Raw genomic sequence first — 15,161 nt, 5'->3', positions numbered from 1 at the left:
TTAAGTTTTTTCGAGATATCTCGGGAATCATTGGAGATATTTTGGATCTGTTAACACCAACACACTAATCCCTAAATACCGCAACTTTTTTGTAATTTAAGCCATAAAAGTTTATAGTATTATTGAAAATCGGTTAAAAACTCTGCGATATTACAGTGATTTATAAATTTCCTGTACTTATCAAACATTGCAACACATATTATACAGGGTTAGAACTATTTAGAGGGACACTAAAGGGATTTCTAAGGGTTTTCGATATCCCTTTAGTGTCCCTCTAAATAGTTCTAACCCTGTGTTACAATGTTTAATGAGTACAGGAAATTTATAAATCACTGTAATATCGCAGAGTTTTTAACCGATTCTCAATAATACTATAAACTTTTATAACTATACATGGTGTTCCACTATTGGTGCGAGGTTCTACTACGATTAAGCGCTGAAATTTTCGAATTTTTCCTCTGCATAATATCATTAGATTACATTCTCAAATTGTTTGGAAATACGCAGGATGTGCCAAACTAGTATAAATTAACAAACACCGTATTTTTCATTGGATTTTCAGATTGTTGAACGGTGTTGGAACATTTTTTAATTTAACGAAGGTTTCGTATCCTGAACTTTTGTCCTAATCAAAAAAGCATACCCACCAAGGTATAGAATCCAGTACCTTGTGATCACATTATAAATATTTGAATAAACATATGAATTAAATGTACAACAATAATATTAATTAATATATTTAAAACGAGTCGTTCAAAACTATATCGCATTATGTATATAAAAATATAAACAATAACTAGTTGAGTTGACTTACCTTAAATTCTTCACATCTTTGTTAGCAATCCTGAAATTAAAAATACTCATAAGTATAGAATCCAAATTTGTATTTCGATCGAATTTTAATCGCGGCATTCGAGATCTAAACCTAACCTAAATAGTTTTTCTGTTCGAGAGTTATCTTGTTTACAATAGACAAAAAATTGGAAAATTCAACGAACAGCATTTTCAATTATAGGGTGATTTATGAACTGAACGAATTTCATTTTGAATAATATTTGACTCACTCCGTATCTAACGATAGTTTTTATTAAAAACCAGTCTAAAATTATTACCTAATGGTTAAGCAATATTTGTCGCGGAAAAGTGTTTTATTCAAGATGTTTTCCAACGAGAAATGTTATTTTAAAGAAATTCCATTTTCCAACTTCGACACCCTGTATCTCGAAAGCTAGTCAAATGGTTCAGTTGGACCATAGTGTTATAAACATAGATATAGGCAGAGCAGGCAATTTTTACATGTCCCCAAGTTGTCGGATTGTGATATATTTTCAAATCCACAATTTTACTATATCATTATAAATGCATATTATATTGAATGATATATATTTATTTGAGTGATTCCCGATTAAATATGCAAATTTGAATATTTGGAATCCGATATTTGTCCTATTTGTCGAATTTATAATAAGCAGAATATTTATTATTTTCTGTATCTACCTACTGAAATCCAAGGTTTGGCAAATTCTGCTCTCCTAGTGTCATCGGTGATTTCAAGTCGTTTGGCGCGCTAGAAGTTTGTTTTCTGAATTTCTGATATATTTAGATATTTATTTCAGTATGATTCACTATGGAACATAAGAAGTGCGTTCTTTGTGGAGAGACTCACGAATTGAGTGAAATATCGGATCACTAATATGTTTTCATTTCCGCGCGCATCATGTCAAATTTGATAGTTCATGTTGGGGACAAAATTTACTTACTGAAAATTACATAATTATGCTTCCTCTATCTGTTTATTACTAAGAGAGTTGGACCCATAGACTATCTTATTCAGGAGGTCATATTCTACAAAATACGAAAAATTCGGAAAAATTAACTGGTGACAATTTTTCCATTAGACTGCTGCCTGGTCCTTTGGGATGTTGATGTGAAATAACCATTTCAAGTACCGTGCAAAATTTCATGTAGATTCCTTGATCAGAACCATAATACATTTAAAGAAAAATATTTATTTCTGTTATTACAGATCAGATTGGGTTGAGATTTTGCATGTAGGTTTATACAGGATAAACAAAGCGTCATCAGAACCATACTAAGATCGAGCAAAATATCGAAAAAAATACTCAATAATAATTTTTCAGTAAATATAAATAATTTTAATCTTCATACAAAATTTTATGTTGACCGCGTAATCAGAAACAGAATAAATTCAGGCAGAATATTGAAAAAAATAAAAAATCAGGGTTCAAATCATTGGCCAATATAGAAAAATAAAAAACACTGACGTGGAGTCAGGTGGTTTTGTGCGCACGTAAATGCGTACGCTAATTGCTACTTTCGAGACCACATACACAGTTATGTAGTCTTCAAGGGCGCATTTGGAGCATTAACTCAAAAGCACTCAAAAGCTCGTATTTCCTCATCCTTAAGTGAAAAAATAACATCAAAATTTACAACAAAATTCGTCAACAATTTATATTCAAAGTGTTGTCGAAACTAACGTCTTAAAATAATGTCTGATTAGCATATCAATACCAGAATTTTTTCGGACATTCAGGAGATTACGATTGGAATATTTCGATGGAATAAATACAAACAAATTATGTTTGGTGGACTTTATGAGATAAGGGTTACGTGAACTTCGATAATATTAGAAGAAATAGCAACATTTCGTTTATTTCAACGCTTGTAATCGCACATTATTCGGGAAAAATTACGTTAGATTCAGATAAACAATCCGATTTACGTCCATGACCTTTTCCACAACGTTTCACGCGATAACGTTATTTATTCCTGATATCAGTGTATTAAAACGTGGGGTAGTGCATGTTGCAAAGAATTCAATGCCAATTCGAATATTGGGCATGTCTTCTTAATTGCGATATTTGGCGAAGATTAGTATGAAACTCCGATAATGACATATTTATGTATAGGACCAGTGGAAGTTGGGTTAAGGAATGTAAAATTCCCAAGGTTTTATGTAAAAATTCACAAAAAAAAACAATGCTGATTTTATACAATGGTTTTTGATTTCATAACGAATAACAGACTGCAAAGTTTGAATCTATCATTCAACATTTGAACTAACAAATAATATTCCAACTATTGAAAGGAGATAACTTAGCAGTGGCCATATTGGATATTTCGAAAACATCATCATCAAAAGCCTTTTTTCAATCTGAAAGTTTTGACAGATATGCGCCAATCTAATGTTAGGAGCAAAAGAAGAAATGGAGAAAAATGAAGAAAATTCGAGCAGGAAACAACTTTTTTCTATATTCATGCAAAAAGCAAAACTTTATTGAACTATATTTAGTGGAAAAAGAAGTTCTTTATTGCACTAGTGCAAAAAAGTTTTTATTGCACTCATCTGTCATTCTACTTCAACTTGCTGTCATCATGACAAACAAATATTTCAGCCTGAAGGAAATAACGATGTACAGTTACCAAGTACTAGTACGCTTACAGCAGTAACAAATCAAGAAGTGGATTTAAAAAGTACTTAACTACGAAATATTCATATTGAAAATTGCACCAATTGTTCATTCACTTTCAAAATTGAGGGTAAAAATAAAGTTTGAGTTAAATTGTTCGTAACATATTGGTTCCTGTTTCAATGCAAATCGATATTAATAATGAAGTATTCAAGTTGCGCTTTTCATTTTCCTACACCTAGTGCCGCACCTCAATAAATCATTTTTTGTTTTTTGCATGAACGTAGAAAAAATGTTGTATGCAACTCGTGCAAAAATTGTTTATTGCACTCGACGTGTTGTCCAACTCGGCCTAACGGCCTCGTCTGTCAATTTCACGTCGAGTGCAATAAACATTCACTTTTTGCACTTGTTGCATAAATAACTATTTCAAAACCCACAAAAGAATGAATCGAGTCTAAATGTTGAAAGGAGGAGCCTTCTGGTTTTAATATCAGCAGAAGTAAAAAAACAAACAAACCAACAAGCTTTACTTTATACAGCGTGCCAAAAAAGTAACGTAACTCGTCAATAATTCTTGTTCTATGAATTATTAAGGAAAATCCTCGCACTCGTCGATTTTTGATTTCATAAGAAATTTATCGTATGCATTTTTTATTTGATATTTTTTAACCCCTACGCCCCGCACCCCTCTTCTTAATTTTTCAAATGGGAATATATGGATTGTGATACATCAAATGAAACATTCAACTGTGCGAATGAAAGGAAAATTGGTCACGCCGTTTTTTTTTAAATCATTCGAAAATAATCAATTCGGTTTTTCGCTTTTTGAAATCGAAATATTCAAGAATGAAAAATAATTTTTTCGGCAACCGTCCGGGAAGTGCTCACTTCCCGGACGCTTTTTCTCTGAGAAAGTAGCATTTCCCGGCCTAGTCCGGAAAATACGTACTTCCCGGACTAGTCCGGAAAAGAATCATAGAATCCATAGCAACCGAGATAACGGCTGACAGTTCATATGAAATTAGTTGTCAAAAATTTGCATGTTTTTTGATCGCAATCGCAATAAAATATGGAAAGCAGCAGCGATAGTGTTATTTTACATGGTTGCCGAACAAATATTGTACGCAACACGCCCGAAAATGGTTTTTTTGGACTCACAGACTTCCAGGACTCGCTTAAGCTTATCCTGGAATTTTGTCTATTCGTCCAAAAAAACCCTATTTTCCGGACTTGTTACGTAAATTACTATTAATGTATTAAAAGTTCGAATTGAGCGCCGTTGGCTGCTTGACAAATTTATTATTTCAAGAATAAGAACCTGACACAAATTGTCAATTTTGTAATAAAAAAATAGCTTAACAGATTCTAAAAAACGCTAAATAAGCAATAGAATGTTCATTTATTTGATATATCACAATCCATATATTCCTATTTCAAAAAAACAGTAGAGGGATATGGAACGTAAAGGGTGTGGAGAGTAAATTGAAAAAAAAAAGCATAGGGAGATCTGCTTTTAAAATCAAAAATCCATGGATTCGTGGATTTCCCTCAATAAAAATTAGTGAAAAAATAATGGTCTGATTGCAGTAACTCTCTAATCACAAATTGTGAATTATTTCCTAATTTTTTAATAAGGAACGGCACAACCAATTCTACTTTTAGCCACATCTCTGAATAGGTTATCAAATTACCTTTCATTTGATGTATCACAATCCATATATTCCCATTTGAAAAAATTAAGTAGAGGAGTGTGAGGCCCAGGGGGTGAGAAATATCGAATTAAAAAAAAGCATACGTTAAATTGCTTTTGAAATTGAAAATCGACGGGTGCGAGCATTTTCCTTAATAATTCTTCGTACAAGAATTATTGACGAGTTACGTTACTTTTTTGGCACGCTGTATAATGTTTTCATAACTATTGTTTAGGCAGTACTGAATTTTTAAGGGTATTAATAGACTATAAATGAATTTAAGGGCACATTAGTAACTTTTGAGTCAGAAATTGAATCAGATAAATTTTGCAAATAAAATATTTAGAAATTACCTGAATGATAAATCATTATAGACGATATACTATGCGAATTTTGAATCTAGACTCAGATATGGAATGAGATTGTTTTCTGGGGAACTAAAATAAATTTAGAAGAAATTTTCATAGTACAAAAAAGAACAGAAAGAGAAATGTTTAAGTAAAATGAAACTTGTAGAGAATTGTTTGAGCGAAATAACATTCACAGTTTATAGTTTATACCTGTATAAGAATGTGCTGTATTCTTCAAATATTGAACTGCTTCAGCCATTACTATTTGGTAGTTGAACAAGATTAAAACTAGTTTTTATTACTAATAAGGGTTACTACCACACTTAGTTATTTTAATAGTGCTGTATTCTTACCTAAGAATAAAGAGAAATTCATTCAGATAATACCGGTAATAATTACAATACAAGAAATCAAAATATAAATAAGAGAGGAGAGTTTCCAAATAAGAGGTTTCATTTTGAATAGCCCGCGATCTGGACAGTTGTCACTTTTGAAGCTATTATCATTTGACAAGTAAAAACTACGCCATTACTAAAAATGTGACGTACTGAAATTGTTAAAATTCACTACAAAAATGGTGAAAATATTCAATAACAACTCGCAAAACTGAAGCACTTTTGGGTCGACATGAATCACCACTCAATAGTGAAACTGGTGGAAAATTTGAGCTCTTAGTACAAGTTAGTGATGTGAAGAATCGAAACCGTGTGCTGCGCTCAAGAACAACTGAGAATATTGCTGCTATAGCCCGTAGTGTTGACGAAAACCCAGGTTGGTCGATTCCTCGTCGATCTTGGTAATTAATTGATGTGGACGACGTTTATTTTGAACAAGACGGCGCTACATGCCACACAAGCAACGAAACAATCGCATTTTTGTTTTCCTGGCCGTGTTATTTCTTGAAGAGGTGATCACAATTGATCACCGATATGGTCAGACTTTTTTCTACGAGACCACGTGGAAGTTAATGTCTATGCCAATACTTCAAAATCGGTTCAAGACCTTAAATATGGAATTCGTGAAGTTATTGAGGATATACAGCCTTTAAAGTGTGAATTGGCCATGGAAATTTTCATGAAATGGATATGGTGCTGCAACCCGTTGCAGCTTTTTGGCTGATATCGTTTTCAATCTTCCTCTTTTACAATAAAATGTACCGGGTTTTTCACCATAATTTAACCCCCCCTTTAACTTTGTTACTAAAAGAGGTACAAAAAAATGTTTTCCACAAAAGTTTCACGAAATCAACTAATGATTTTCAAATGATTTCACAAAACGAAATATATACAGATTGGGCAACATATTGATAGCAACTTCATTTTTTCAAATGGAACATCCTGTATATTTTTCTATATTTGACTAGCTCTTTTTCCCCTGATTTCAAATATATAACATATGTTTGGCCTATCTCTCTTATTCTGAGTACCACAGAGTTTCAAATTTTAAGAACCACCTGGCATGCTCAGTAATCAGTTCTCTATTGGAAGGCTGCGATAACTCAAAATGCCCTTTTTTGAGTTATCTCGTTGGCAACGATATGACATATAGTCAAATTGCCAACGAGATAACTCAAAAAAGGACATTTTAAGAACCACCTAGCTTGCTCAGTAATCAGTTTTCAAGTGGAAGGCTGCGTTAATTCAAAATGCCCTTTTTTGAGTTATTTTGTTGTCAATTTGACTATGTCATATCGTTGCCAACGAGATAACTCAAAAAAAAGGATTTTTAGTTATCGCAGCCTTCCACTTGAAAACTGATTACTGAGCATGCCAGGTGGTTCTTAAAATTTGAAACTCTGTGGTACTCAGAATAAGGGAGATAGGCCAAACATATGTTATATATTCGAAATCAAGGGAAAAAGAGCTAGTCAAATATAGAAAAATATACAGAGTGTTCCATTTGAAAAAATGAAGTTGCAATGAATATGTTGACCACTCTGTATATATTTCGTTTTGTGAAATCATTTTAAAAAACACTAGTCGATTTCGTGAAACTTTTGTAGAAAACATTTTTTTGTATCTCTTTTAGTAACAAAGTTAAAGGGGGGGTCAAATTATGGTGAAAAACCCGGTACATTCCTTGATTTTTCCCGAATTACACACATCGTCAAAAGTCAACTCTCAACTTGTTGACAATTTTTTGTGTATAGAATCTTCCCTATCTTATAACTCAATCGAAAACAATAAATCAGCAAAAAATGTTTCTTGTTCGGGAGTAGGTGTGTTAGAAGTTAATAAGTTTTCAGCGATTAACGATAGTTGTAATATTGAGAATATTCCGTGGAAAATTCCGGGATATCCAATTTCTCAATTTGACCTAGCAAGAATAGTAGCCATACATCAAGAAGCTTTGTCGAACCACAGGATTGCACAATGTTTGAATATTCCAGGGATTTCAGTAGAGCGCATAGTAGCCTTTTTCCTGGAAACCGACAACGTTGCCCGGAGACCGGTGCCTGGTCGACACAGAGTAACATCTGCAACTCTCCAAGGGAAGATCATTGTATCGCAAATTTTACTAGAGGGAATCGAACGGTATCTGTTACAGACCTTCGATGTCATTTTTTGAGGACCTATAGACGGTAGTCTCAACCAGTACTATAAGAAGACGGTTGAATTCTTCAAATTTAAGGGCAAGAAGACCTTTCAGAGTACCTTGGCTATCACCTGGACATAGAGCTACCCGTCGGCAATAGGCAGAACACCACCAAGACTGGCTTTTACCACAATGGCGCAACGTGCTTTTTTCGGACGAGTCACGATTCGGTTTACAAAGTGATAGTCGACGAAAAAGGATTTGGCGAAGTCCATCAGGCAGACCAGAGCGACTCAATTTCTCCCTGGAAGTTGTGCCCTTTCAAGGCGAACCAATAATGTGCTGGGGGTATAATGTTCGGTCGCCGTACCCTTCTTATTATAGTTGAACGAACAATGACTGGTGCCCTCTACGTAGAAAACATCATTGAAACAATTATTGTTCCTCTGCGCAACGAATTTGGGGATAATTCCATCCATCAGGATAATTACGCCCCACCACAATGCACTCTTCAAGTGAACAATATCCAGAGAATGAATTAGCCAGCAAACTCACCAGAAATGAATTCAATTGAGCACGTATGGGATTACTTAGGAAGAGCAATATCCAATCGCCAAAACCCACCTTCAACTTTTCAGGAATTGAGTTTAGCCCTTCAAGAAGAATGGAACGATATGCATTATATGGCATTACTGTTCAAGATGGCGACCGATTTAACAGGTGTCAAGTGATTTATTCTCAGTTTGGTTTGGTAATTCATTATGAATAAACTCACGCCTGAACAACGCTTGCAAATAATGCAATTTCATTTCGAAAATAATGTTTCTGTGCGGAATACGTATCGCGCACTACGTCCATTAGCGATGAAGCGCACTTCTGGTTGAAAGGCTACGTCAACAAACAAAACTCCCGCATTTGGAGTGAATAAATCCTCATGTGTATGTCGAAACAGTTACATCCAGAAAAACTGACTGTTTGGTGCGCTTTATGGGCTGGTGGAATCATTGGTCCGTACTTCTTCAAAAACGATGATGGCCAAAACGTTACAGTCAATGGTGATCGGTATAGAGCCATGATTACTAATTTTTTCATTCCTGAGTTGAACAACCATGATGTCCAGGAGCTGTGGTTCCAACAAGACGGCGCAACATGTCACACAGCTCGTGCCACAATCGATTTATTGAAAGACGCGTTTGGTGACCGCCTAATTTCAAGTTTTGGACCTGTGAATTGGCCTCCAAGATCTTGTGATTTAACACCGCTAGACTACTTTCTGTGGGGCTATGTAAAGTCATTCGTCTATGCGGATAAGCCACAAACCCTTGACCATTTGGAAGACAACATTCGCCGTGTTATTGCCGATATACGGCCACAAATGTTGGAAAAAGTCATCGAAAATTGGACGTCCAGATTGGACTACATCCAAGCCAGCCGAGGCGGTCATATGCCAGAAATCATATATGAAATGTAATGCCACAAGATTATCTCGCGGATAAATAAAATTCATTTCAATCGAATAATCCATCGTTGTTTTATTGCCATTTAAAGTTCTATAGCTCTAAAAAAACACCCTTTATATTGCAGTTGCAATAGAGACAAATATTCATCTCATTTCCAGAACATAGATTGTTTATTTCTTGAGAAACCCTTTGAGGATGTGTGTATACTCATTTTTTCTGAATATCAATTGAATGAACAATTCATAAGAACTAGTTCATTAGTACCTTATTTTGAATTGACTGGTAATTTCGAAAAAATATCCATTGCAATTTGCAGCAGATGCTCTTTGGCAACCGTTTCTTATGAAAACTGGTGGTCCCTTTGTTTTATTTTTACTCCATTCGACGTAATGACTTTTCATGAGAAGGAGAAACATAACATACATAAAACGAGTTGGCCTTGGCATTGACCGCTTGTAACGCGATGTAGCTTTGAATATTTTCAAGGTGATCAGGGTGCTACTTGTCGGATGGTATCGTTTGACCAAGATTCGGTAATTGTGGATATTTTTTATTCGACAATAGATTTGAACACACAGATCATTGGCTGAATGTGAAAAATATAAATACATAAATTGTTCCTTAATCTTTGACTTATTTATCTTTTTGGTGAAGTTATTGAAATGCTCAAAAACTGATTTGTTGTCTCAACTTTGCCAGTTCAATAATGATATACAGGGTGAGTCAATAGTGCTCGATCGATTGGTAACTCTTGTAATTCAAATTTCGACGAAATCGACAGCACTCAGCCCATAAATTTAAATTATTTTTGACTCGACGAAATTGGTTTTTTTGAAAGGGAATGCCCATAGAGTAATAAACATAGATAGAGGAAGTATACGCAATTTTTACATGTCCCTAACATGGTTTGAATTGTCGGATTGTGATATATTTACAAATCCACAATTTTACTATATCATTATAAATGCATAATATATTGAATGAAATATATTTATTTGAGTGATTCCCGATTAAATATGCAAATTTGAATATTTGGAATCCGATATTATTCTTAATTGTCGAATTCATAATAAACAGAATATTTATTATTTTCTGTATCTACCTGCTGAAATCCAAGATTTGGCACCTTTTGCTCTCCTAGTGTCATCGGTTGTTTCACGTCTTTTGGCGCGCTTGAAGTTTGTTTTCCGAAATTTCTGATATATTTAGGTATTTATTTCAACATTTTTTGATTTAATATGAAACGTTGATTCACTATGGGACATAAAAGTGCGTTCTTTGTGGAGAAACTCTTGAATTGAGTGAAATATGACACTGATATGTTTTCATTTTCGCGCGCTTCTTGTCAAAAATTTGATAGTTCATGTTGGGGACGAAATTTTCTTACTGAAAATGACATATGCTCCCCCTATCTATGTTCGTTACTCTGAGGGAATGCCCAATTTTTATATCATAGGCATAAGCTCCATGAAATTCTGATCTCTAGCGGTTTTTGAATAATCGATTGATTTACATGCTTCTTTTTTTGTGCAAAACATTCATCACTCCGGTACTTGGAATCCTAGAAAGGTGAAATTTCGGGTATGGATTACCAATATCCCATATATCATTTACGTGTTATAAAAAAGATACCTTCCTAACCATACAGGGTTATCCAAAATCACTGTCATCGAGACATATTAAATTGATAAAAAGTGCGTTTTTTCAAATGAAATGACCTTTTATTACACAAAATTGATACATGCGATATTGGTAAGCTACACCCGAAATTTCAGCTTTCTAGGATTCCAAGTACTGAAGTGATGAATAATTAATTGAAGCTATGTTTTGCACAAAAAAAGAAGTAAATCAATCAATTGCTCGAAAACCGCTGGAGATAGGGAAAAAGAAGTTCATACATAAATAATCAAGAGGTTTAGGCAAATCAAAAAAAAATGATTATATACCTACAGGGTGTTCTATTTGAAATATCGTTGTTAGTATTTTTTGATATGAGCGGCAACGCACTGAAATTATTTTAGATCGATAGAGCAATGGTTTTTACCAATCCTAGCCAAGAAACCAAACCTATTACATATACATATAAAAGAGGATCAATAGATATTATGTAAGGGCATCACGTTAAAACGACTGCAACAAATTGGATAATCCTTTTTTTGTTGTGCTCATTACTATCATAAGAAGGTTCATACAACTAAATATGTTCCAAAAAATCGTACGGAAAAGAAAAAAATTAGTTTCCTTTTTCCTCCGACCGAGCAAACAATCATAGAGTATGATTTGACACTTCTAAAGATGTATTTTGGGTTGCCTGACAGAACGAGAAGCCGAGGCGGGCATCACGTTCGAAAGACTGCAACAAATTGGGTAATCCTTTTTTTGTTCTGTTAATTACTACCATGATAAGGTTTTATACAACAAAATATTTTCGAAAAAATCATACGGACACGTACTCTCCAAATTTCTAGGCCTTCCGTCCGAAAATTATCTATACGACCGACCTGCCATACAAAAACTAATTTGAGGGCGGATTCGTTATCGTTTGAGACCATTCCCGGATCAAAATTCGAAAATTACAGACATTGTGACGACATGGTAAAACGATCTGTTCGGAGAACTAAAAATATTCAGAATAGTTTCATAGTGGTGATTGTTACAATCAAATCACTTATTTGTTCAATTTTATTTAATTTTCAGATCCATAGAAATACACTTAAATGAACGAGTCGAAATAAGTCTATCGATATTAAGTTTGTTGTATTCGTAGCCTGTATCATTTTGAATGAGTTCAGTTTCATAATTGTAGGTACATCATATTGTTTATGAGAAATGGCAAACAATGTCCATTCCAAATTTCATACAAATAACTTTATTGTTCGCAATCGAAGATCCGGAGACACAGACAGATTTTTTTATCGATTTTTGGATTCAACTGCTTTCATAATACCAAACTGAATATTTCATGGGACATGATTTTTTTCGGGGACGATTCTAAAGATTTATTATTGATTTTGTTTGTAAAGGAATAAAAAAAAATATCTAAACAAAAATTAATTTGGTTTTTTTAAACGTAAAGGAGAATAATAACTTCCTCTTTGAATGTTATTTTATTTCTAGAATTTGACAAACTAATCTCCAACCATTTTTCAATAGTTATTTCAAATTTACAGTATTTCGGTTGCTATTTTTAAACTTGCTTGATATGAAAAAAATTAATATTGACCTAACACTTATTAACAAACCACTCTTTGCGGTTCTCAGTGTAAAAGAAAACGCTAGTCTAAGTATACACGTATTGAGTAGTTTATAATGATAGAGTAATGTGAATAATGTTAGTGTTAAGCTTTATATAGTGTATATTTTCGCAAATTTAATTAATGGGTATGAATGAAAACAATATTCTACTTCAACTATCGGGAAGTGAAATATTGTTCTTTCAATAATTCAAGATGTATTTTCTCATAGTGAAGACCGAAACTACCAAATATTAGTTAATAAAGTTGTTTTTGAATAGGACAATATCGTTGACGAAGCGTTTGTCTAATGCTTGTAAATATTCTGTTGATTAGAGTGAGGTTAATTCAACTTCAATCTCTGTATTTTCAATTCATGATTATCAAAATTTAAGAATGAAATAATGTGTTACCATATTAACTTCCTATCTCAACGTCGTATTCCGTATGAGTAACGTAGGATAAAATATGAAATTGTTTTCATTATTTAATTATAACAATAATAAGTATTTTTCAAAGATTACAATAAGTTTTTAAGTATTAAGGTGAAACACGTTTTAGACACCCATAAAATAATAAATTCATTTACATTATCACGAATAATTACTAAAGAAATATATGAAATTCCTTCACTCAAATAAATAAAATAGTTATCATGTTTATCAAGTCTCAATAACTGAGATTAGAGGAATGAAGAATTGAAATAACTGGCTGGCAAATCACCACTTCTGCACAAAAATAAATAACTCAATGTAGCACCAACTATATTGATACATAATACATTGGGATACAATGCCAAATGTATTCGAAATAATTTTCAATATAGGCTAGAATTCTCACATAACTTATGTGATCGAACATAACTATTATGATCGAAAGCTCATCTTACTTACCAAATATACATAGCAATTAACGCATAAAATAAAATTGATTCTAGTATTATCCTGAATGTTTAAAAAACACTGAATTGTATCAAATAGTTCATATGAAAAAATTATTTTTAAAATTCCAATGATATTGCCACAAATGCAAAACTACCACCATTTTTAGAGATCATAGAATTTTAGTAAATCTGAAATATTTTTCTTGCTACTTACAATTTATTTTCTAATACTTCAGAACAATATAAAATTTGAACAAATAATAAATTCATTTAGCAATTACTTTCTTCATTTAAAACTCAATAGATTGCTGCCTTCCAAAAATTACATTTATAGCATTGATTGGTTTCTATAATGAGCTACCATAACCTATAATATACATATAAAAATTTATTCGAAATAAATATTTTATTTCTTTCATAATTAAATACAAACAAATACATTAACATGTGGCCAGCAGTTCGGAATATATTACGGAATTACCCCAGACTTGGTCATTCTTGTAATGTAGTATTGAATCAACAAGTTAGAGTGAGTTCTGATTTAAATCCAGAAATGAAACAATCTAACTATGTTTTTCTTTAGACAACTTTCATCGTGAAACGCACAAATCCTGTACGTCTCCACAAAAAAAATATGCCACCTAAAACTATGCGAAGCAAACATTATATATATGAATTAGTAAAAGATACGTCAACTGAAAAGCAAGCTCCATTGAAATTAATATTAACATCTCATGTGGAAGGTTTAGGTAGTAAAGGGGAAGTAGTAGAAGTAAAAGCTGCTTATGGATATAATAATTTAATATTATTACAAAAAGCTGTCTATGCAAATGAAGAAAATCTTATTAAGTACGCTGATTTGAAACAAGACGTTAAGGATAAACCATCTTCTCCAATTGTACCTATTGTAAGTGGTATAGCATTTGAATTGAATTTTTATGAGATTACATTCACATTTTTAGTTAATGATGTCTCTAGACAAAATGGTCTTATCCGTTATTATGAACATGGAATCTCCATGGACAATAAAACCATGGCATATAAAGGTCTCTTTCAGAAAATGCGGATGGGAAGTGCCTGAAAAAGCAATAATACTTCCAGAAACTCCAATCAAAGGTCCTAATATGAACATGGAAGGAAAAGAATTTGTTATTACTGTTCAGGTTTGACCAAAATTCATACCTCTCATTTTGCATATTGATAATATAAATCTATTTCAGTTTAGTCCTAAAGAAAAACAAGAGGTCAGATGTAGAGTGCATCACTGGAGTACTGATCCATCTGATAGATTACCATATATTAAAGAGTTTTGGAAGATCCCAGTTGGGTCGGTGTTTGATGGAATAGAAAACAATGAACAGCAATTACAGTAAAAAAGTATTATTATTATAATTTTTTTTATAATACCAGGAAGAGAAGCCATGAATTGAAAGGAAGCAAGAAGACCTTATGAAATGGTTCAAATGATTTGTGTCTTTTGTGATACAGAATAACAATTTAAAGTAAAAAAGATGGTGCGACTGATTTTTTTTTATTTAATACCACAACAAATATTAAGACTACATTTACAAA

General features: G+C 33.0%; 2 protein-coding genes across 2 annotated transcripts in view; one reads left to right on the top strand and one right to left on the bottom strand.

Annotated features, from left to right (window-relative positions):
* Positions 1 to 13,749, bottom strand: part of LOC123689038 (steroid hormone receptor ERR1) — a 38,479-nt gene extending 24,730 nt beyond the window's left edge. The window contains exons 1-2 of the mRNA XM_045627832.1: positions 13,600 to 13,749; positions 815 to 844 (exon numbers count right to left, since the gene is read on the bottom strand). The gene's annotated coding sequence lies outside the window, so the exon portion shown is untranslated. The remainder of the gene's footprint in view (positions 1 to 814; positions 845 to 13,599) is intronic.
* A 159-nt stretch (positions 13,750 to 13,908) lies between these two features.
* LOC123689039 (39S ribosomal protein L9, mitochondrial) lies at positions 13,909 to 15,110 on the top strand. The gene is made up of 4 exons (XM_045627833.1): positions 13,909 to 14,118; positions 14,173 to 14,496; positions 14,552 to 14,752; positions 14,810 to 15,110. The coding sequence occupies exons 1-4, from the start codon at positions 14,035 to 14,037 to the stop codon at positions 14,960 to 14,962; spliced, it is 762 nt and encodes a 253-aa protein (XP_045483789.1). The 5' UTR covers positions 13,909 to 14,034; the 3' UTR covers positions 14,963 to 15,110.
* Positions 15,111 to 15,161: the final 51 nt, after the last annotated feature.

The sequence above is a fragment of the Harmonia axyridis genome, chromosome 1, assembly GCF_914767665.1.
Source record: "Harmonia axyridis chromosome 1, icHarAxyr1.1, whole genome shotgun sequence".
NCBI classification, from domain to species: domain Eukaryota; kingdom Metazoa; phylum Arthropoda; class Insecta; order Coleoptera; family Coccinellidae; genus Harmonia; species Harmonia axyridis.
Note: the sequence above shows the minus strand (reverse complement) of the source record. Positions and strands in the feature narration are given on the sequence as shown.

Excerpts from the sequence above, each read along its gene's own strand:
- LOC123689039 (XM_045627833.1), top strand. The coding sequence starts at position 14,035 with ATGTGGCCAGCAGTTCGGAATATATTACGGAATTACCCCAGACTTGGT. Across the intron at positions 14,119-14,172 it reads TATTGAATCAACAAGTTAGA|ACAACTTTCATCGTGAAACG; the intron begins GTGAGTTCTGAT and ends GTTTTTCTTTAG. Across the intron at positions 14,753-14,809 it reads AATTTGTTATTACTGTTCAG|TTTAGTCCTAAAGAAAAACA; the intron begins GTTTGACCAAAA and ends AATCTATTTCAG.